Source organism: Garra rufa, chromosome 5 (genome assembly GCF_049309525.1).
Source record: "Garra rufa chromosome 5, GarRuf1.0, whole genome shotgun sequence".
In the NCBI taxonomy this organism is placed as follows: Eukaryota; Metazoa; Chordata; class Actinopteri; order Cypriniformes; family Cyprinidae; genus Garra; species Garra rufa.
The window spans coordinates 36,770,536-36,795,838 of record NC_133365.1 but is presented as its reverse complement, the minus strand read 5'-3'; the positions used below and the strand labels follow the sequence as shown (position 1 = coordinate 36,795,838).

Genomic DNA, 25,303 nt, shown 5'->3' with positions numbered 1-25,303 from the left:
ATGAATGGCGGTCGTGTTTTTTTACTACACGCATACTGAAGCACGCGTGACGCTTCCAGTAATTTTTGGCCTTTGCATCTGACATGAACAGATAAACTTAATCTCCAAAGCTGCTGTGAGTGTCACTTGTCAATTTTACCATTTCATTTAAGAAAACTAGCATCATATTATACTGTATAGACCAATTATCAGCCTACGTCACACACGCGTCACGCTGGTTCAACTGCGCATGTCGGTTGCAAAAGACGACCGGAAACCGCTATAATGTCCCGTTCCAGGCAACCCGTTACTCGTGTTTTTCCGATCTTCTATCAGTGAAAGTGCACCCAAACGACAGTCAAACCCGTGACTTCCCACTCGTGAACTCGTACTAGATCGATGTGCTCCCAGTTCCGAGTTCTGACGTGACATAGCCCGCGAAACCACTATGTCAGCACCTACGAGTGCGGTGTTTATGCAAGAGGTACACAGTGAAAAATAGACTTTAGGACAATATAACATTGCAAACAAATTAATAATAATGTAATAATAATAAATGCGCTCAGGCAGTTTGGGGTGACTTGCCTGGAATGCTACAAAGATGTGAGTCGTGATTTGAAGTCCTGCTTTACGAGTTAAAAAACCTGCCTGGAACGCAGCGTAAAACCCTAAAGAAAAATCAGAAAATGAAGGAAAGACAACCGTGAAAATGTTGTATTGTGCAGTGGGTAAAGTTACACGGCTAGTCTCGTAAGCTTGGCTACTAACGTTGACAAGTTATAGCGAACTATCCTACTGTCAATCACTAACGTTAGAATACACTTTTTGTACAGGAGATCGGTATCCATTCGTCACTTCTGTCTTTTCCTACTCAACTCAACCCAGTGTGAAATAAACAAAGGCAAAGCAAAACTTAAATATTTGAGGTAAATATTGTCTCCTTATTTGCTAAGAGGGATGAAATTGCAGGCATCAAAATTCAGAGAATTTATGGCAAGTAATGTCACATCGTGTTTTTAAATTAATTTGTTAGACATTGATCGTTTTTGTATGTCTGCATTGTGTTGTGAAGCCTGTTGAGGCATGCTTTATACATGTAATTTGCACTTGACTTGATTTGGGTACACGATTACATCTATGGCAAACAGATCTGTCAGAGCAATCCCACTCACTAACGTTAATTTCGTTGAATAACCATTCTTATCGTTGGGTGACAAGCTGTTGTAATATGCGGTAAACATTTTTTAAATAACATTAATCAAAATAATCTATAATAATTTAGAATCGAACTGTTTTGTACCATATCCGTGTAATTTCCTATTCGTAAACGCTATGTCTCCCGGGTTTTCTGCAACCAAGATGCGCGCGCATCCCGGATGTTTACAAACAGATAATTGGTCTATACACTGAAACTTCACGGCAACCTGTCAAAATAAAGGTACGGTTAAACATGTAACAGAACAGTATTATTCTTTTATTATTTTTGTACAGTATGTAGGTGTTTATATATTCCTATTTAAATAATATTACGATAAAAACAATATATATGATTCCAAATTGTGACATTGTAGTTCAAATGATGATACTGTTTTATTAAATATACAAATCTTTTGGTTGCTACAACAAAATAAAATTAATGCGTAAATGCGTAATTCCGCATTTGTTCGTCTAATGCGTAACGTCAGATAAAAGTCACGGGACTCCAAAGTGCGCAAATTTTAGTAAAGTTCCGCAATCTTGAAAGTATGGTTATTATTGAAAGCTATTGTTATTATAAAGTAATTATGTATTACCAATTCAGATGTTAAACGATCGCTCATTCTAGTCTAGTGAAATCAAATAAAGGGACTTTTACTATATAACGTGTTTCTCTGACAGGAAGCAGTTGATCTGTAGGGCTGTTCCCCAGTCCGTTCTTCCGGTGGCGTGCTCTTCTCCTCAACACATCCTAGCATCATCATGGTGAGCAGTAACGTGTTTAAATCCTAGTTGAATGAGTTTATAATGAGTGAGAGTCGCTGTGGACAGACTCGTGTATCTGTTAAAGTCATTCTGTGTGATTCTGCGGCGATATTCACGCTTTATTCGGGCTTTGTGCGCCACATGCGTCGGAACAATGAGACTAGCCGCTTCATCAGCAGACTTTCACATATATATTTGTGTTTGTGTCCGCGTTTATATGAGGTTATATGTGCAGATGTTAGTCTTAATGTGGGATAGATGTGTTTCTGCGGATCTTCTGGGAGTTTCTAGTGTTTTCTGAGGAGGGCGGAGTCTCTCTGGCTCATTAACATAAACTCATCTACCGCTGACATCAATATAATGATCATAGAAATTATCAATTTATCAAAATAACATTAGTGAGATCTGGATATTAAGTGTGTATATAAGCTATTGGACAGAAATGGTGCAAAGTAAGAGTCGGAAACGCTCATTTTCTATGAGATTTTGGTCTTTTTGCTGTTTCATGAAGTGTTTTGTCAGCTCTAGTGGAAAGAAAACACCCCAAACACACTGTGAAGTCTTTCTATTATAGCACTTTATCTATTTGTGTCTATAGATTTCCATCACAGTACAGATTTATTTATTCTTCTCCTACACTGAGCCATAAATCTTGCACTTCCACACACCAAACTTGACCTATTATTTGATTTATTCTACATCCTGAAGGATTTCACAGAGGGATTTGTTCATATATGATTCGCTTGATTATATACAACATTTTATACTTCCAAAAATGATTTAAAAAAAATGGTTTTCTCCCTGTTTTAAGTGTTTTCTGAATTATGACGTGACAAAATGAGAGCCAAAAGTAAGGTTATGACTCTAATATGTCCAAAAAAAAATTTGAAAAGACTTTTCGAAACTAACTTGAATTCAGTGTTTGTGCTAGAAATGTATTCAAATGAGCACACGTTTTATTAAATAATGGCTCATTTGCATATTTAACCCTAACAATTTAGAAAACTTGTCATACAAAAAATGCAATTATGTTATGAATGTAATCAATCAGCTGGATAAGTAAGATGATAACTATTAAAGATTTTGCTTGCATCTACATTGTGAATATATATTTATATATATTTTATATCAGTTTTTAGAGGTAAATCAGTAACATTTAACAATTTTAACAATATTTTCATTTTGTATTTGTGTTTTGAATCCAATTTTTCTTTGTAAAATGCAAAAAGTTGGTCAGACTGATTTCAAAGTTAAGGATTTGTTAGTCTGAACAGACACTGCTGCTCAAAGGTTTGGGATCAGTCAAATATTTTTTTTTTTTTTTTTTTTAAAGGATATATACTCATCAATAGGGATGCACCGATCATGATTTTTCATGGCCGATTCCAATACCGATTTTTTACAAGCAAGCTGGCCGATACCGATTTCCGATTTTTTCAAAAACAAGAAGTTATGCAAGTAAACAACATAAACAACATGTTTATTTAGTATTTAACAGGCCAAACTGGCTTTGGCTATTGAATCAATAGCATCTGACATCTGAAATTAAATAATAAATAAAAAATATGAAATTAAATACAGTTTAATAAGTAAAACATGCTTTTAGTAAAGTAAAACAGTAAGCCAACAGGCATTTTAATGTAAAATAATTAGGGATGCACCGAAATGAAAATTCTTGGCCGAAAACCGAAAAAGAGGAAACCAAGGCCGAAAACCGAAACACCGAAAACAATTATGCCAATTATTAGTACCATTGCATTTATGGCTATGACTGTGTACTAATTTGACTAAAATCAAGGCATTGCAATTGCATAAATTAATATTAAAGTTTCAAAGAATAAATCAGTTATAATTTAAACAATTATTATCAATCAAGTATTATATTACTTAACATATATTTTACTGCCTTTGTTTAAATAACACATTATCCATCAGTTCACATTTCCAACTCTATGTGTTTCTCTTCCAGCAGGAGGCGCTGTCAGAATAATATTACACAAAGCAGCGCAGCAAATGACTTTGAAACATGCAGCGCTCATATTTATTCAATGGATAGCCTTTTGAAGTTTCATCAAATTAAGATCTTTATTTAAGTCTTTCAAAAAACAACCCTTACACAATAGTAGGGGACTAAATTAATATCAGCATATGAAGTATAATCGTCTCTCATTGTCTCGGAGAGAATGCATGTCAGATGCTGAAAGCACTGTCAGTTTTTACTTTCACTTTAACATATTGCGCAGTTTTCACGTTGCTTGTGTGATATCCATTGGCTCACCTCCACGGTTTAAAACATAAATATTTAGAAAAAATACAGTATATAGAAAAGGCATATCTTTAAAATGTTGTGACGTAACACCAACGTAAAGCCATTGTTTTTCACTCACTGAAAGCTGACTCAGCGCAATGCGCCGGTCTCTGCTCTCATCACTGGCTGCACACACGACTGCAGACACACCCCTCTTGAAATTTCGGCATTACAAGTTTTGCAAATCGCTATCTGTGGGTCTTTCTCAGATCTACTGAAATACGTCCACACCGCAGATGTGTTGCTTCAGACAAACACGTGCAGGCTGCGGTTTCTGTTTGCGCCAACATACTGTTTCGGCCGTGTTGCTTCAGTGATAAAAGTCTTTCGGCCGAAAACCGAAAATGCACTTTTGGGCCATTTTCAGCCGAAAATTTTCGGTGGCCGAATATTCGGTGCATCCCTAAAAATAATAATAATCATTCTTAACAGAACAGACTTTTATTTTTGGCTTTTCAAAAGTAAAGTAATACTTTTTTTTTTTTTTTTTTTTACAAAAATAAGCATCTCAGCTTTGTCACAAGTGAGTCTGTTTCTTTTTTCATCTGTCACGTGAGAAGCTGAGCTGAACAAACTTTGCTCTCATGAAGCACATGCCAGAACAGCACACCGACCAAATAATGCCATTTAAGGCACATGCAAATAATGTATCTAATGATCTGTTGTTCCTGCAGGCGTCTTTATCGATGGCTCCCGTCAGCATCTTCAGACACGGTGCGGATGAAGAGAAGGCCGAGACGGCGCGTCTGGTGAGTGTCACGTTCACTCATAAATACGAGATCATTCATAACCCCGTCATCGGTCTGACTGTCTGACTCTGTCTGTGTGTCTCAGTCGTCCTTCATCGGCGCCATCGCGATCGGAGATCTGGTGAAGAGCACTCTGGGACCCAAGGGAATGGTACGACTCGCACCTCACTCACAATTAGGATTGCACCATAAATCGAAATTAAATCGCAGACAGGTGTCCATCCAAGAACTTTATGCGAAAAAATTAGGGCTGTCAATCGATTAAAATTTTTAATCGCGATTAATCGCATGGTTGTCTTGAGTTAACTCGCGATTAATCGCACATTTTTATCTGTTCTAAATGTACCTTAAATTAACACTTTTTAAAGTTTTTAATACTCTAATCAACATTGGCATGGATGCTTTAAGCAAATATGTGTTTATTATCAGTAAAACCATACTTGACTAGACTAACTTGTTTCAAATGTCATAGATGTTTTTCAAATAACTTGTTCATGTCTATTAGACACATGAAAAAAAGAACATAGAAACACCAGGTTCCCATTACTTCTCTTTCTTTGCACTGAGCAATTTACTTACACAAGCCTGTTTACATTATTTGCAGGACAGGGCAGCTCACTTCTTCTGAACATGCAAAATCTACGTTTATTATTACATTTGTTTGCCTCTAGGTGCCCACATACTGTCATTTCATGCAGCCAAGTTCTCAACAAAACTGTTTCCATTGTTTTGATGTAATATTTCTGTTATCAGACAACCAAAGTAATATGAAATAATAACTGAAAAAAAATCCTGAATTATGATCATGATTCAATCACTGAAAAGAATCAATTACCGGCATCTGGACATAAGTCACTATTCCCTGCATTATTATCGTTGTTTTTAACTTCCTGTTTGAATGCCTTCAGGATCCTTTGACTTTTTAGGAGTTTAGCCATTTAAAGTTATGTGATCCCAAAAACCTGCTTCTTTTATGTTTTAATGTATTGTTTTGGTTATAATGTACTGATTGGAGAGCCTGGTCTCATGCAAATGCGCACTAGCACGACTTTCTGTTTCTATTTGGCGTGCTATTAACAAGCTGAAATTAACTTTGGCGTACATATGATATGCAATTATGCATGTGTTTGACGTGCATTTAATACGCCGTTTTCGCGTGCATACTCGTATGTGGCTTTACGCATCAACCCCACAGCAACAATCCTAACGTAGCCCGACTCCGCTTGCATTCATTAAATATGGCAGAAGTGCCGGTGTACGCAAAAGGATAAAATACAGAAGTACCTGCGTACCGGCCCACTTCAAGCACTGGAATGAACATAACATCTGTTTTAACCGAAAGCGCTGCTCCACTGTCGCTCGCTGAACAGAGCAGACGCAGATATGAAGAGAGGGAGGTGCGCGCGCATTCATTGGGAGACCTCACGCACGTTCAGCAAAACCGAAGAGCCTCAGAAACTATATTGGGTTTGTCCAATTATGTGTTTATGTATTGTTGCTAGACACTTTTCGCTAGGTTGGCAGCACTGCATCCATTTCTTTAACTATGGGCTAGGTAGTGGGTCAAACAGAAATGCGCGCTGCGTTAATCGCGCGTTAATAAAATTAGTGCCGTTAAAATGAATTTGCGTTAACGCGCGATTAACGCGTTAATTTTGACAGCCCTAGAAAAAATATTTGGCGCTTCAAAAGTTAGTTGATGGAAATGCCATTTAAGTGTCGACAAAGTGTTTTTCCGCATAACTTTAGCACATAAATTCTATATTGATAGTTTCAATGTCACAAAAATTAGTTTGAAAACACCTTTTGTCGAGAAAAGGGGCTTTAATGCAAAAAACAGAATTAGCCAATAGGCAAAAGTGCATTAAATCATATTCATATTATAGTTTTTCCAAAACTGAGAGGTGTGCATCATATAGAAGCTCAATAAATAAGCTTTCTATTGATGTATGGTTTGTTAGGATTGGACAATATTTGGCCGAAAAATCAAAATACTGAGAAAATCACCTTTAAAGTTGTCCAAATGATGCATGTTACTAATCAAAAATTACATTTTGATATATTTACAGTAGGAATTTTACAAAAAAATCTTTACTTAATTTCCTAATGATTTTTGGCATAAAAGAAAAATCGATAATTTTGACCCATACTATGTATTTTTTGCCTATTGCTACAAACACACCCCAGCGACTTAAGACTGGTTTTGTGCTCCAGGGTCACATATAGGCCTATGGTAAGAAAAAGTGTACAAATAAACACATCTTAGTTTGATGTTTCTTTAGTCCGTTGCAAGTTAAAATGTATTCATTTTGTGCGGAAAAAGTACAAAATTTTACAATAGTTTTAATTTCTTGTTTTGACCTTGGTTCTGTTCTACTGATAAATGTGAAGGATTTGTTGTGGAGTGATGGACATTTAGCAGTGTTTACATTAGAGCTGCACGATTAATCATTAAAATATCACGATCTCTATTCAAACACCCACGCGATCTTATTCCTGAATGACAGCGATTCAGCAGTGTCTATTATGACTGTTTCAGGTGTTAAAGACATTCAAATCTGATCCAGAAAGAAACACAAACAGTCTTTTTAACCACATAATCATCATTATTTCTTTGTAACAGACATTTAAATAACAGAAGTACTGGGATATAAGTTTATTGTTTGGGTTTAAACACTTATTGTCTACAGTAGCCATCAAAACTAAAGTATTGTAACGCTTTTCCTCTTCCTCCAGGAGGTAGCGACAACTGCACGTTTAAAAAAAAGTGTTAATCATTGAATCATTCATTCAGGAGATTCCAATACAAGTCTTTAATAATTGAGACATTGACTCACTTTTTTAAATTTTGTTCAAATATAGACCTAAGCAATGAACATTTTGTCAGAACCACTAGTAAATTACAAAATTTAGTTTAGATTTCTAATCCATTTTTTCTTTAGAATCGTGATCTCCCATTAATAATTTTTTTCTATTTATCCAGAATCATACAGATTTCGTTTACATGTTTATTACTGAATATAATTTATTAAAATAGAAGTTTAATTTTATAAATTACAAGTTCATATCAAAATGCACCAACTTTTTTTGCATTTTGTGTTTTTTTAGTTGAATAAAACACTATTTTCCCCTATATATATCTCAGCATTAACCCTTTATAGGGCACTCTTTGAAATAATTGGAAATTCAAAAATTCAACCCCAGAGTGTTATTGGAGGTTATTACAAGACTTTTGAACTTTTGTGACTTAAAAAAAAAAATGTTTTTATGTTGAAAATTAGGTTAAATGAAGTGACCATATATGGTAGTTTTTACCCCCAAAAAATGTTTATACATTTTAAATATAAGGCATAAATAAATACATAAAACATATTCATAGAATATTTATTTAGGAACAATTTACACATTAAATAAAAGAATATATATATAAAAAACTGACCTCTATCCATAGAGATGTTAAGTAGACAGCTGCAAAAGAAAAGAGAAAAAAGTTTCTCAGTATCAAGTCCATGTTGATTTGTTTGTGAAAGAAAAGTGCAGATCTACTGAAAACATGTAAAATTCACAGAAATTGTAAATGTATAATAATAAGTGAAAAAAATAGCACAAAGTACTGGTGGAACCACTTATTTTAGCAGAAATAATAAACACCAATCTATAGGTACTAAAACTGACCAAAATTACACATTTTTCACAGTTTATTTCTTCATTTCAATAAATGGTTTAAGTTTGACACTGGATTACTGTATAATGTTAATGTGTATAATGTAAAGTCGCTGGGGTATATTTGTAGCAATAGCCAAAAATACATAGTATGGGTCAAAATTATTGATTTTTCTTTTATGTCAAAAATCATTAGGAAATTAAGTAAAGATCATGTTACATTAAGATTTTTTGTAAAATACCTACTGTAAATATATCCAAATGTAATTTTTGATTAGTAATATGCATTGTTAAGAACTTAATTTGGACAACTTTAAAGGTGATTTTCTCAGTATTTTTATTTTTTTGCACCCTCAGATTCCAGATTTTCAAATAGCTGTGTCTCGGCCAAATATTGTTGTATCCTAACAAACCATACATCAATAGAAAGCTTATTTACTGAGCTTTCATATGGTGTATATATCTCAGTTTTGTAAAATTAAACCTTATGACTGGTTTTGTGGTCCAGGGTCACATATAACACAACTATTCAACTTTATAATGTGTGAGTTTCATTGACTTACCATATTATGCATTTCGATTCTTTTTCCGCTTTTTTGGGAGAAGGTAGGAGCGTAAATCAGCATTTTCTAATTCCGGAAGCACGCTGAAGTTTGAAACGCCCCGGACACCTTCCGATTGGTCAGATGCCATGGTGTCGCTATCTGTGACGTAGACTAACATCCGTTGATTAACTGGGACAAATCCATGTGCTTACTGAACACCATCTCATACAAATCGTGCAAACGCCATTTAAAATGTTCGATGAAGTGATCAAATATGGTTCTTCGCCCCATAAAGGGTTGGGGATTGCCCAATCTCCCAGTGTCTACGCAAACAGCTGTCATTATCGCAATCAATTTCTTCGATTTCATAGTCACTCAATAATATCGTCTGCATTTTTTGTTGGTAACCTGTCAGTGAACTACGGCTCTGTGTAGTAAATGCTGCTCCATCTGAAAGCACGAACCGGCTTTACTGACATAATGAGTATAGAGATGGCATTTCATTAATCATGCAGCCCTACCTACGAACACCACAACATCTGCAGTAATGGATAACCTCTGACCTCACAGGACAAGATCCTGCTGAGCGGCGGGAAGGAAGGGAACGTGACCGTCACCAACGACGGAGCCACCATCCTGAAGGCCATCGGTGTAGACAACCCCGCCGCTAAAGTCCTCGTGGGTCAGTTCACATCCGACCGTCACATCTTTGACTCTCTTGTAGTTTTCATCTATTCAATGCATCCTTGATAAAGCAAATAATTTCATCAAAAACAAACTTTGAATGGAACTATTTGATGGTTTCTACAACAATATTGGGCAGCACCACTGTTTATATCATTGATAATAATTAGAAATGTTTGTTGAGCAGCAAATCAGCAGATTAGAGTGATTTCTGATGATCATGTGACACTGAAAACTGCTGAAAGTACAGCTTTGATCACAGGAATAAATTACACTTTAGCACAGATTCACATAGAAAACAAATGTTTTATGTTGCAAGTGGATAAAGTTTGTCAAGACACACTTTGAGTTGGTTTGGGAAAGCCGGGCCAGAAAGTTAAAAAAGTAAAACAAAAAGTTTAAAAGGTTAAAAAGCATAAAGAGTTTTAAAAGTTTAAAGCAAGTTGCTAGTATGTTTTTAGTTGGTTTAGCATGATTAGCAAGTTACTAGCATGTTGCTAGCATCATTAACAAATTGTTAGAATGTTGCTAGCAAGTTATTAGCATGATTAGCAAGTTGTTAACATGTTTCTAACATGATTATGTAGTTGCTAGCATGATTAGCTAGTTGCTAGCATGTTTCTTACATGATAAGCTAGTTGCTAGCATCATTTGTTAGTTGTTAGCATGATTCTAACATGATTATGTAGTTGCTAGCATGATTAGCTAGTTGTTAACATGTTTCTAACATGATTATGTAGTTGCTAGCATGATTAGCTAGTTGCTAACATGTTTCTAACATGATAAGCTAGATGTTAGCATCATTAGCTAGTTATCATGATTCTGCGCGATTGGCTAGTTGCTAACATGTTTCTAACATGATTATGTAGTTGCTAGCATGATTAGCTAGTTGCTAACATGTTTCTAACATGATAAGCTGGATGCTAGCATCATTTGCTAGTTGTTAGTAGTGCTGGGCGATATGGAAAAATCATGTATCACGATATGGATTATTTTATATCACGATAACGATATATATCACGATATACCAAAATAAAGTACGTTTTCAGTTATTCTCTGAAAAGTTTGACAAAAATATCATTGCATAATTTTTTATTGCAACTTTATTTTTATTCGTTATTTGAAGTGACATTTAACTGAACTGTCACAAATGAGAAAAATAAATTTTAGTGCAGCAATATAAATGTATCAAATGACAACAGATGTGGTGGAGGTAGAGCTACAGTAGCCTTCACATTTTTTATCCACATCATAGTTAAATAGTAAGTTTCTGAGCAGAAAAGCACTCAATTATAAAAAATAAACAAAACATTTTTCAACCTTGTAGTGCAAAGTTTGCAAACCAAAATAAAGTATCACGCCTGTTTCACACATACTCCGTCTGCAGTGCGTATACAGTCCGTGTGCGTTACCTATGCGGTGCAGAGGCAGCACGGACTCGTTTTGCTTTCACACAGAACGCGTTTGCAGTCCGTTCCTGATCCGCGGCTGTTTACCACAAACACACCATTTATCCGTTATTTTAATTTCAAATCCAAACGTGCTTTTTCAGCATTGGGATACACTTTTATCACAGAACACTAATACAATAATACTAGACATATTCACGTTTAAACTCAACGTATTATAAACAACGTAGGCTATTATTCAATGCACTTGACTTCTAGATTTGTATATTAAGTTGCTCAAGCAAGTTGCAACACATTTAAACACAGCATAGGTTATAGGCTATAGCTTCCTTTTCATATTGAAATTGGGCTATCACAAATATTTTAAATTTAAACTTACCGCAGACAAGCAGTCGGCTCTCTGTGCCTTTCTTTCGTATTAAATAAAACCCATATTTTAAAGAACTTTTCTACCTGGACAAGTGCATCTATTATGTTGCCTTGTTTATTTAAAACTGCACTATTTTAAACCTAGCCAAAAAGCCACGTGTTGACTGTGAAACACAGTAGACTGCATTTATGGTACATTTCCGTGTCAATCCATGTTCATTTTTACAGCGAACAATGCGCTGTCACTTTAATTCAGCGCATGCAGCGCAGCAAAAACAGACTCTGTGCCGAAAGGATCGCTCCACTGCTGCAAACGCACCGCTTCTGGAACGCACTGCCGGACAGCAACCGCGTGCAGTGTGAACGATCTGATCCGTTAACATGGGTGCGGAAAAAAATACGCAACGCATACGCACTGCAGACGAAGTATGTGTGTGAAAGGCGTGAAACAGGCGTCAGCGTCGGGCGCGGAAACGGTCTTTTGGCAGAGTTTGCACATGACTGTCTTCTGCTCCGTGTCGGAGCTCTTGAAGCCAAAATGCAACAAAATCACTGACGTACCCCCACGTGTCGGTAAAAGTACTTCTTGTCTGCTGCCTGCGTAGCAGTTTCAGTTTGTTGCGACTCGATCCGGGCATTCATCTTCAACCTCTTGCGTCTCCATCTTTAGGCTAAGCACTCACGAGTTAAAGCATGTCGCAACAACGTAAAGCGTCACATCGCACAAGACGGAGTTTCTTTGTGAAAAAGTTCGTTTTTATTCTTGATTATCACTTATAGGGTAGAGTATGCATTGCACAGCAACAAGACACTATCATACATTTGTCATAGCCTATTTAATGCAATATTTTCTTTAGTAATTGATCAAATTAGGTTAGAGACGATAGAAACGATAGAAGAGAAATAGGACGATAGACACTTTTCTATCGTCCCCACGATATATATCGTCATATCGCCCAGCACTAGTTGTTAGCATGATTCTGCACGATTAGCTAGTTGGTAACATGTTTCTAACATGATAAGCTAGTTGCTAACATCATTAGCTAGTTGTTAGCATGATTCCGCACGATTGGCTAGTTGCTAACATGTTTCTAACATGATTATGTAGTTGCTACCATGATTAGCTAGTTGCTAACATGTTTCTAACATGATAAGCTAGTTGGTAGCATCATTAGCTAGTTGTTAGCATGATTCTGTTCGATTAGCTAGATGCTAGCATGATTAGCTAGTTGCTAACATGTTTCTAACATAAGCTAGATACTAGCATCATTAGCTAGTTGTTAGCATGATTCTGCACGATTGGCTAGTTGCTAGCATGTTTCTAGCATGATTAGCATATTGTTAGCGTGATTTAGATCAGAAAAGATGGATCAACTGGAGTCAGTCGTTCAGATCTGGCCTGAGTCTGGAGTTTATAGTTAAAGCTCAAGGAGGTGCAGTAGTCAGAAAGTTTAGTCTCAGAAGAATAATAATAAGTTTAAATAGCGTTTCAGTAGACGACTCAATATTTCAATTTTTGCTGTATTTTTAATGATAAAGCAACCTTGGTGATCAAAAGAGACGTGTTTAACCTCTTCTATCTTGTGTGTCCAGACATGTCTAAGGTTCAGGATGATGAGGTCGGTGACGGCACGACGTCTGTCACGGTTCTGGCGGCGGAGCTGTTGAGGGTATGAGAGTTTAACCTCTTGACAGAGTCTGAAAGCCTCATGATTGGTGTCTAATGTGTGACCGTTGTGCCGCAGGAAGCAGAGCTGCTGATCTCCAAGAAGATCCATCCTCAGATCATCATCTCCGGCTGGAGGAAGGCCACTCAGGTGGCGCGTGACGCGCTCAGAGAGGGGGCGGTGGATCATGGGTAATGAGCGGAGCTGCTGTTTGTGTGTCAGAGTCTCGGAGATCGTGGTTGAATCTGAGCGTTTGTATCCGCAGGAGCGACGAGCAGAAGTTTCAAGTGGATCTGTTGAACATCGCACGCACCACGCTCTCCTCCAAGCTGCTGACGCACCACAAGGATCACTTCGCCAAGCTGGCAGTGGAGGCCGTGCTCAGACTCAGGGGATCTGGCAACCTGGAGGCCATTCATGTGATCAAGAAGCTGGGCGGCAGCCTCACAGACTCCTACCTGGACGAAGGTCTGAACCTCACACACGTTCAACATCATATCCAGTGCTGCATGTTTAGTTTCAAATTAAATGGTTACCTAAAGTTAATCTATAAAAGCGAATATTTGTAATTATCAGGGGCCAAGAACTGAAGCTGTGAGGGCATCTCTTGTATCTGTTAGACCTGTTCTTCTTCACTTTCTTCTGCTGTTGAGTCTGTGGCAGCCATAGAACCGCTTGCAGGAAAGTTGTGTAGTTTGGCACACTGATAGAGGACAGTGTCATCATTAACCATAGCAAGTTTGAAGTCTTTAACTCAAACTCTCTAGCGCCACCACTTGTCCAAAGTTTCACTCATGTTTACGCTAGTAACTTTTGAACCGTATGGTCTAGAAGAAAATTTCCTCTGATTCTTTGGCTCATGCCAAGTCAAACATACAAAATGTAAAAGAAAAATCATAATTTTTAGTTTTTTTTTTTTTTTTGCTTTTTTTAATAATTTGAAACCTTTTTTTTTTTTAAACTCGTCCTAGATGGTTGTCTGATTTTCACCAAAATTAGCTCAGATCATCTTCAGACCATGCTGGCAGAAAGTTATGGATTTCAAGATAATTAGTTGAACCATTCTTGAATAATGCGCCAACAAATTCTACGAAGGGCGCACACAAGTGAATGTGAAAATAACATGATCTGAGGTCATCTAGTTGTCAGGAGATATGAAAAATTTACCTTTTTGCTTAACGTCTGCGTGATTCGGCCAAAGATCACAAACTGGTCTCTCTAGATTTGGCACCCAATTTTTCCATGTAAGCCATTTTGGGTTGTTGACCATTTTTAATTTTGTCATAAAATGTTATATTTTACGAACGCATTGGCGTATCATTGCGAAACGCAGTATGTGTCTTTGACGCCATGCCCTGATTGTACTCAAAAGTTTGTGGTCCAATAAGTTATAAGCAAAAATACTAATAACTTTTGAATGTATTAGCATATTTGTAATGAAAGTGATCTGAGTATGTTCTTTGGGTCATGCTGACAGCATAGATACCAGATGGACAATGTCAGCCAAACTTCCTGTCCATCATTTTGATTAATGTTGAAAACCTACTTTTGCCAAGTCCTCCTAGGCTATTGGTCCGATTTTCACCAAATTTGCCTCGGATCATCTTCAGATGGTCAAAACTTATGGATTTCGTCATGTTATACAAATGGGTTTTCATTTAATGCATCAACGAATTTGCTAGAAAGAAGCTGGATCTCTGCAAAGTTTTGACATTTACACCAAACTTTGTATTTGCCAATTGTCTCCTCACACTGACCACGCCACATCAATTTGGAAACAGCGTCACCTACTGGTCATAAGTAATAAACCATTCATTAACCATTAATAATAACATTTCCAAAAATGTTAACTTTTTACTGCATTAGCCTATTGTAATTGAACTGGTCTCTGGATATTCCTCGGGTCACACAGATATCTCTTTATTCTGATTTTCAAGTCAAATCCTCTCTAGACTGTACTGACAAAGTTATGCATTTCATGTTGATAGACAAAACTCTTTGAGGCATGATGCCAAACGACTCTAAGGCTGTGTCTCTGCAAAGCTTTGACATATTGACACTCAATTTTATTTATGCCATTGGCACACTAAACATGCCACATCAGTTTAGTAACAGCAACACTGTGAAAACTTTCAGTCATATTAACCCTTGTGCATTGTTCCCATTCACTATGTCCGTGGATAAAAACAGCTGTAATTTTTTTTTTTTTTTTTTTTGCATAAATCTGTTAGTCAACTTCAGTCCTGTTCAAAACTACTAAATGTTTTGAAAAAAAAAAAAATCTGGATTTTAACTCTTAAATTGCCAATTTCATAAACGATGTAACAGATTTGGGAAAAAACACTCAAAATGACTTATTTTTAATATAAAAGGTAATTGTGGACTTTTTTTTACCTTTTTAACAGTCTTGGACATGTGAAAGATTGGTAAGAACATTGGCTTTCATGCATTGTTAGTTTTGGCGCAGCATCAGATTTTCATTTTTTTTCTACCTCAAATTTTTGTTCGTGGCTGTTTTTGCCCCATTGACTTCCATTATAACCACATTTTTTGCTTGCAAAGCCATGACACCATATAATGATGAATTCTTGATTGTTTGTGGTTTTCCCTGTTGGGAAGGGGTACAATTAATAATTTTAACTGTTGATTATCAGTTGGCCCCATTAATCCTTTAGATAGGCCTTTACAAAAAAGCTTAGTTTTACATGGAGTTCTATGGAGTATAACGGCATATTACTGTGTGTGTGTGTGTGTGTGAGAGAGAGTGACCTCTGTGCACCTTGATACGTCTGAGAAAATCAAAATAAGCACCTCAGCTCTCAGAACGACATGGAGTACACAAAAACATAAATACACTTACAAGACTGTTAAAAGAGTAAAAAAAATCCAGTCCACAATTACCTTTTATATTGAAAATAACTCATTTTGCGTGTTTTTTTTGTGTGAAATCATTTATGAACTTGGCATTTAAAGAGTCAAAATCCTGAATTATTTCAAAACATTTAGTAGTTTTGAACAGGACTGAAGTTGAGAGATTTATGCAAAAAAAAAAAAAAAAATTGGAAAAAAATCTTTATCTGATACATTTTTACAGCAGTTTAATTTAGTGGATGTTTTCATCCACGAACACAACGAGAGGATAGTAAATTTGCCCAGAGCGTACGGCTGAGTTTTTGAAAAATTTCAAAGCATTTCCTCAAAATATGTGACAAAGTAAGATTTGTCAGAAAAAAATTATTAAATTTGCTTTAACACTGAAAACGTTATGGCCAAATTGAGACTCAACAGCACCCCACAGTGGACGAAAACGTCCCCAACAACACATAGGGGTTAATAGTGATATTAATCAGATTTTTCAGTCGTTTTGCCTAATAATAAGGAATGTCTTCAGTTACTTTTTAATTTCTGATTGATGCAGTTGGTTTGATGAAACTGGCATGACTTATCTTAGCTCTTCCTGTTCCTCGCAGGCTTCCTGCTGGACAAGAGGATCGGCGTGAACCAGCCCAAGAGGATCGAGAACGCCAACATCCTCATCGCCAACACCGGCATGGACACAGACAAGATCAAGGTACGCCGCCCGTCAGTCTCTGATCACGTGTGCAGATATGGCTAGCATTAGTAATGTAACACTAGCGCGTCTCCGCAGATCTTCGGCTCCAGAGTGCGTGTGGACTCCACGGCCAAAGTGGCGGAGATCGAGATGGCAGAGAAGGAGAAGATGAAGGAGAAGGTGGAGCGCATCCTCAAACACGGCATCAACTGCTTCATCAACAGGTGCGCTGAGCTCAGGATACGCGTGTGACGTATTTGAGGTCATGTGATGTGATGTGTGAGCATTGTTCTGTTGTTGTTCCTCAGGCAGCTGATCTATAACTACCCTGAGCAGCTGTTTGGGGCCGCTGGAGTGATGGCCATCGAACACGCTGATTTCGTGGGAGTCGAGCGCCTGGCCCTCGTCACAGGTACACAAATACTGAATAGCAGTGGCCTAGGTTTGATTTTAGCATTGGTGGAGACAGAACAGCAGACAACAGACGTTTAATTGTTGGATTTATAATTCAAACTATTTCAATTTGATTTTGGAAATAGTCCTTAACAGGGCTCTAATTCAGGAGCACCATCTGATCAATAATCACAAATTAGCCTTCGCATTATGAGGTTATATTTCACTCTTTGAGATGATTTGCAGGAGCTTGTTTTGTTTTTTTAACCTTTGTAATGGCATTTTTCAAATGTTATCATCTTTTATGTCAAATTCAAAAATGATATTTATAAGCTTTTTAAAATTTCTAATTAGAACAGTAGAATAAGAACAAGGAGAATAACAATAATAAGTTACCAATCATTTGAAATATGGGTAACACTTTACAATAAGGTTCATTAGTTAACATGAACTAATAATGAACTGCACTTATACAGCATTTATTAATCTTTGTTAATGTTAATTTCAACATTTACTAATACATTATTAAAATCTTGTTAACATTAGTTAATGCAGCGTGAACTAACATGAACAAACAATGAACAACTGTATTTCCGTTAACTAACGTTAATGAAGATTAGTAAATACAGTAACTAATGTATTGGTCATGGTTAGTTCATGTTAGTTAATACATTAACTAATGTTTAACTAATGAACCTTATTGTAAAGTGTTACCGAAATATGTATTCGCGAAATTAATTTGTACTACAGAGGTAGCACAGAGAAACAGAAATGGCTCGAAAGATGTTTAATGAGGCTCAGAGGTGGCATGAGTGCAAGTAAAATCATAAATTAATGTTGAGATTAAGGCAAAAACACTAGATTTTCATGTACCTGTCATTTGTGATTTTAGGCTTTTTGGTGTTTGATAAAGTGTTTTTCAGCTCTAGTGGATAGAAAACACCCAAAACACACTGTTAAGTCTTTCTTTTCTAGCACTTTATCTATTTGTGTCAATAGATATCAATTACAATCCAGATTTTTAAAGCCCAAGAGTATTTTCTCCTCCACTGAGCCATACATCTCCACTTCAGGAGCATTTACACACACCAAGCTGAGCATTTTAATTCCTGTCTATATCCTGAAGGTTTTTACAGATGGATTTGTTCATATATACTTTGCTTGATTTTATACAACATTTTACTTCCTCAAAAATGGTAAGAAAAAAACAAACAAACATGGTTTTCGTAGTCGCACGCAGGATTTTTTAGTCGCAGAAGTGGCTGAAATGGTTAAACATATAGAGTATAAACAACAGATTAATGAGTTTATCCAAATTTCACAAAAAGCTTATGAACATCTAGTTTCTTTATTTAAAATGCATCTAAAAAGTACATAATCTGAAGTTCTGTTAATCCTATTCATCAAAAATGTATGTAAATTGATTACTATTTTCTTACCTAGCAACACAGCACTTATGAAAATCAGTCATGGTTTTGCATTACATTTACATTTAGGCATTTAGCAGATGCTTTTATCCAAAGCGACTAACAAAAGAGGGCAATGGAGGCAATCAAAATGCACAAAAGAGCAATAACATGCAAGTGTCATGACAAGTCTCATTTAGCCTAACACAGGACATGCAGCAAGGTTTGGAATAAAACAAGCAGTAAGTAAATTAGTCTAAAAGAGCGAGTTTTTTTATTTTTTAGAATAGAATTTGAATAGAGAGTGCTAGAGTTCAAATAGAGGGTCGAATAAAGATGAAAGAGATGTGGTTTTTATCCGATTCTTGAAGGTGGCTAAGGACTTTTTTGTCTTGTTTCCAGCCCAAATATCTAAAAATTCTTGAATTAAGAAGGATTTTTTAGATTAGTAAAAATTATTGTCTTGTATTCAGCAAAAAAAGTCTGAATTAAGTGCATTTTTGCTTGAAAAAAGCAAAATAATCTGCCAATGGGGTATGAAAAACAATCTTGTTTTTTGTTTGAAATAAGATTTTTTTTTCTTACCCCATTGGCAGATTATTTTGCTTGTTCTAAGCAAAAACTCACTTAATTTAGTTTTTTTTTTCTTAAAACAAAGGAAAAATTACTCGTCTTGAAAATCCTTCTTGATTCAAGAATGTTTAGATATTTTGGCTGGAAACAAGACAAAAAAAAAATCCTGCATTAACGATTTGTATTATATTTTCATACACGAATATATGTTTATCTCGAAAAATTTTTTAACTTGCAACATGGACTTTAAAGAGCAAGTTTTTTTATTTTTTAGGATAGAATTTGAATAGAGAGTGCTAGAGTTCAAATAGAGGGTCGAATAAAGATGGAAGAGATGTGGTTTTTATCCGATTCTTGAAGGTGGCTAAGGACTCAGCTGTTCACACTGCAAAAAATTCTTGATTCAAGAATGTTTAGATATTTTGGCTGGAAACAAGACAAAAAAATCTAAGCTAGAAAAGCATTTTTTGCAGTGCAGATGGAGTTGGGCAGGTCACAAAACAGCTGAAGTGTGTTTAGGTTCATTTAATTTAGGTGTTTAATGAAGCTCAAATGTGGCATGAATGCATTTACACTGCAGATCTGCATTAATAACGTGTTTTAAATCCGTTTGAAATGTATTTTCAAAACACTTCATATACGTCTTGACTATATATACAAATTGTAAGTCACTTAATATTAACTGCTTGTTCATTGAATTCTTGTATAAAATCAGTGTTAAAATTGCAAGCAAGTACTTGTTTTCATGGAAAAGTGTCATAACTAGGCTTTATCATAGATTAGAAATATTAAAAAAACTGCAGACTGTTGATTCTGAGTATATGTGTGCATTGTGTCTCGTTCAGGTGGTGAGATCACCTCCACCTTTGACCATCCTGAGCTGGTGAAGATCGGCCACTGCAAGCTGATCGAGGAAGTCATGATCGGAGAGGACACTCTCATACACTTCTCTGGAGTGGACATGGGTAAGTGTCCTTGATTTAAACTCCTCCAGGTTTGCTGTGTTTGTTTGTAGAGATGCACACTTTGGAAAATGTTCTGATTTATTTATCAGTAATTCAACAATAACAAGCGCTGATGTGTGACTCTGTTTCCCTGTACAGGTGAGGCGTGCACCATCGTCCTCCGCGGGGCGACGCAGCAGATCCTGGACGAGGCTGAGCGCTCTCTTCACGATGCTCTGTGTGTGCTGGCTCAGACCGTCAAAGAGACACGCACCGTCTACGGCGGAGGTGAGTACGCCAGAGAAATACACACAAAACGATGTTACGTTGTCTGTTTTGATGAGTATCGTCTAAAGTGAATGCAAACTGGTGGGAGAATATGGCCAGTGAATATAGTTTTAAAGGGACAGCAGCCTAATTTAGTTGTTTTGGACAAAAGAAAGAGAGGAAATCACTCAACTGCTGGAGTTCAATCTGTGTCTACATTGCGTGTTCAAACATTAAAATCATTCATAAAAGTCATACAATTTTCTAAGAAAGATATGAGTTAAAAATGTAGCGAAATGCTAAATAAATGCGTTACATTGTAACTAAACCCATTCAATTTTAGTTGACTAAATCTACTGTGGAGATTTAGACAACTAACACTAGACTGTGACTAAAACAATTCAGGTGACTAAAATGTGACCCTGGAGCACAAAAGCAGTCTTGAGTCTCTTGTAGCAATAGCCAAAAAGTTCATTGTATGGGTCAAAATGATCGATTTTTCTTTTATGCCCAAAGTCATTAGGATATTAAGTAAAGATCATGTTCCATGAAAATATTTAGTAAATTTCCTGCCATAAATATATTAAAATGTAATATTTGATTAGTAATCTACATCACTAAGAACTTTATTTTTTGTCAACTTTATAGGTGATTTTCTTAATATTTTCATTTTCAAATAGTTGTATCTCGGTATATGTGACCCTAGGCCACAAATCCGGTCATAAGGGTCAGTTATTTTAAATTTCTGAATAAATAAGCTTTCCATTGATGTATAGTTTGTTAAGATAAGACAATATTTGGACGAGATACAACGAATTGAAAATCTGCAATCTGAGGGTGTAAAAAAAAAAAAAAACACTGAGAAAGTTGTCCAAATGAAGTTCTTAGCAATGCATATTACTATTCAAAAATCTTTGATATAAAGTTTTGATATATTTACAGTACGACATTTACAAAAAGAAAAATCAATCATTTTGAACCATAAAATGTATTATTTTTGGCTATTGCTACAAATATACCCATGCTACTTAAGACTGGTTTTGTGGTCCAAGGTCACATATTGTCCTGTCCTAAAAAACCATACATCAATGGAAAGCTTATTTATCTAGCTTCGTACGTGATGTAAAGTTCTCAATTCCAAAAAATGAACCATTATGACTGGTTTTGTGCTCCTGGGTCACAAATATGACTACAAGTAAATGGAAAACTAGTCTAAAGACTGAAACTAAATGGAAATGTGCCGTTATAATGACCACTGGTCTGTGTTTCAGGCTGCTCAGAGATGCTGATGGCTAAAGCCGTGTCAGATCTGGCCAACCGCACGCCGGGAAAAGAAGCCGTGGCCATGGAGTCCTTCTCTAAAGCCCTGAGGATGGTACGTCCACATCCCCACCAGGCCACTGACACACTAGCAGACATCATATCACTCCCCTAAATTGATTTCCAGGGGCGTTTAGTTAGTTTGTCATTAAATGTGTGCATCATCTTTCAGGCGTTTGCACTGCGATTGCAATTTTATCATGCGTAACTAATTGGCAAAATATTAAATCGCCAATGGATCTAAGCAATTCATCATTTATTCAGTTGATCCATTCTAGAGCGTGGATTGATTTATGAATGAGGTAAGAAAATCGTTAACTGATTTATTTAAAACAGCTGATTCATTCAGGAAAGTATGAATGGGTCATTGAATCATTCACTCAACCAGTTCATTCAAAATGCAGATTCATTCGTGAACGAAGCGAGAGATCATTACAAATGTGTCGTTGACTTGTTCACTCAACTATTTGCGTATCTCAAAAATCATGGCTACCATTGGTTGACGGCCTATCAGAATGAAACTCAATGGGCCTGTTTGACTCACGGCTCCAAAGGTCTGTAAGAAATTGGCAACTGGGGGGGAATATCGCATTTTTTAAGGACGTAAACAATAGTACATTGCACATTTTTTTTTTGCACATACGCAATATTCGTATCTTATGACAGAACTCCTCATTCCAGACAACTTTGCCTCTAAAACCACTGCTGTCAACCAAAACGATTGAGAAAACCTAGTCCTCTGGTGAAAGAACAATGTTGTGCAATTCTCTAGACTCTCCAAATTATGAATTTTTTTTAAATTGAGCCTCGGGAAGCTATAAGGGAAGGGGGTCATTTAGAAAAGGAGCCTGTCCAAATGTAAACAAAATCCTAAGGGAAAACTCAAAACTTCACCAAACCTGCTGAGCACATGTGATTCTAAACAAGCATGCAAAGATTTAAGGAGATCGGACCACAGATGGCGCTATAACAGTCATAAACAATAAAAAAACATTTCTTTAGTAAACTATCTGGATTTGGCAAAAATGCTTTTTTAAAAGCATTGATTTAGGTGGTTACAGGCTTGCTACGTAATGTCTTTTTTCATGTGTGATTAAACCGCTCTTGAAACCTGATAATTGCTGCTTGCAGTTATATTTTGTTGGAAAAACCAAAAACAGACATGTCAAATTTTGGTCACTTAATGATATCTACTTTAAGTGTTTCTAAAATATCACATTTACAATTGTGCTGATATTCAGGAAAAATGCCACTTTTGTTTGTTTAATATTGCATAACTATAAAACCAGATGCAAGAAGAAACACTTTTTTAGTCCTTCATCCTGAGTTTTTATTCACAAAAAGTCTTAAAGTCCCATGAAATATTGATTTATTCGTTTGAGAAGAAAGGGAGTAGCATGAAACTGCAGTTAAAAAGTTCAATTTTTATATTTCATTCAATGCGTTTCTTGCCATTTCTTTTTAATGAACTGTAAAATTTACTTGGGGTTTTTTTTGTTGTAGTTTTACGTGAACATGTGACCCTGGAGCACAAAACCAGTCTCAAGTAGCACAGTATATATTTGTAGAAATATCCATAAATACTTTGTATGGGTCAAAATTATCAATATTTCTTTTGTGCCAGAAATCATTAGGATATTAAGTAAAAATCATGTTCCATGAAGATACTTAGTAAAATTCCTACCGTAAATATATCAAAAGTTAATTTTTGCTGAGTAATATGCATTCCTAAGAACTTCATTTGGACAACTTTAAAGGTGATTTTCTCAATATTTACCTTCAGATTCCAGATTTTCATGTATCAATGGAAAGCTAATTTATTCAAATATATGTAGATGTATAAATCTCAATGTATACATCATGTGAAAGCTCAATAAATAAGCTTTCTATTGATGTCTGGTTTGTTAGGATAGGACAATATTTAGCCGAGATACATCTATTTGAAAATCTGGAATCTGAGGGGGCAAAAAAATCAAAATACTGAGAAAATCACCTTTAAAGTTGTCCAAATTAAGCTCTTAACAATGCATATTACTAATCAAAAATTACATTTTGATATATTTACAGTAGGAATTTTACAAAATCTTCATGGAACATGATCTTTACTTAATTTCATAATGATTTTTGGCATAAAAGAAAAATCAATAATTTTGACCCATACAATGTATTTTTGGCTATTGCTACAAACATACCCCAGCGACTTAAGACTGGTTTAGTGGTCCAGGGTCAAAAAGATGTGATGTAAGCCTCAGTTTTAAAGAGCAGGACTGTTTGTGTTGCAGCTGCCCACCATCATCGCTGATAACGCGGGATACGACAGCGCAGAGCTGGTGTCTCAGCTGAGAGCCGCTCACCAGGACAACAAGAGCACCTTCGGCCTGGGTAAGATATGCACCCTCTTACATCAGCCAATCACATCAGCTCTGAGTCTGTGATCTGACCTCTGACCCCTGTGCTTTCAGACATGACCCAGGGCGCGGTGGGAGACATGGCCACTCTGGGCATCACAGAGAGCTTCCAGGTGAAGAGGCAGGTGCTGCTGAGCGCAGCCGAGGCGGCCGAGATGATCCTGCGCGTGGACAACATCATCAAAGCCGCTCCCAGGTGACTCTCCACTGCTCCGGCGCAGCTCTTTAGCGGCTCACGGGTCTCTGTGATGGTGTTTAACGTGTGTTTGTCGTCATGTGTTTCAGGAAGCGTGTGCCGGATCATCACCCCTGCTGAACACCCATAGCAGCCCGTGTATTTATTGACAGGAAGTCGATGCTCTTTGTTTCATAGTTTCATGTGTAGTCGCACTTCCCAAGCGTCAGGTGTGTTTAAATTACTGCTTTGCACGATGACCTTTGACCTTTTGTTTACTCAATAAAACCGTCATGACTGATTCGAGTGTGTCTCTGGAGTAATTGTCTCTCAATGAAGAAGACTTCTGACCCTTATATCCTGTTAGTTCTCAATGCATCTTGATTTAGGTCTTTGCACTGGAAAATGGAAAAAATACTGAGGAACATTGCTCTTTGACTTATTGGTAACACTTTAGTTAACATGAACTAAGAATTAGCTACACTTCTATAGCATTTATTAATCTTCATGTTAATTTCAGCATTTACTAATGCATTATTAAAATAAGTTGTGTGTGTTAACATTAGTTAATGCACTGTGAACTAGCATGAACAAATAATGATTAATCTATTTTTATTGTTTGTTCATAGTAGTTAATACATTAAACAAATGTTAACAAATGACACCTTATTGTAAAGTGTTACTGATTTACTGGCATTAATGGACATCATTTTTACTGTACCTTCTGTTTACACTACAAAAAAGCAATGTAAATCAGTTGTGTTTTCAAAAATGACGCGTTTCTAATACAATGTGTTCACTCAAGTTGCTTAAACTTAGAGAACACTGACATATTGTGTTCATCTCAGTTTATTCCATTTTCTTTACTTGTTCCTAAAGGGTTCTTGGAAAAAAGTCTATTTAACTTCCTAGAGTCTCCACAAATCCTA

The 25,303-nt window shown here is 36.3% G+C and overlaps 1 protein-coding gene across 1 annotated transcript; it reads left to right on the top strand.

Moving 5' to 3' along the window:
- Positions 1–1,856: 1,856 nt before the first annotated feature.
- cct2 (chaperonin containing TCP1, subunit 2 (beta)) lies at positions 1,857–24,675 on the top strand. The gene is made up of 16 exons (XM_073840557.1): positions 1,857–1,941; positions 4,924–4,998; positions 5,084–5,149; positions 9,777–9,888; positions 13,262–13,338; positions 13,414–13,526; positions 13,601–13,803; positions 16,806–16,906; positions 16,985–17,112; positions 17,197–17,300; positions 20,106–20,225; positions 20,364–20,492; positions 21,743–21,846; positions 24,074–24,173; positions 24,254–24,395; positions 24,485–24,675. Exons 1-16 carry the CDS (start codon positions 1,939–1,941, stop codon positions 24,513–24,515), a joined length of 1,608 nt encoding a protein of 535 aa, XP_073696658.1. The 5' UTR covers positions 1,857–1,938; the 3' UTR covers positions 24,516–24,675.
- Positions 24,676–25,303: the final 628 nt, after the last annotated feature.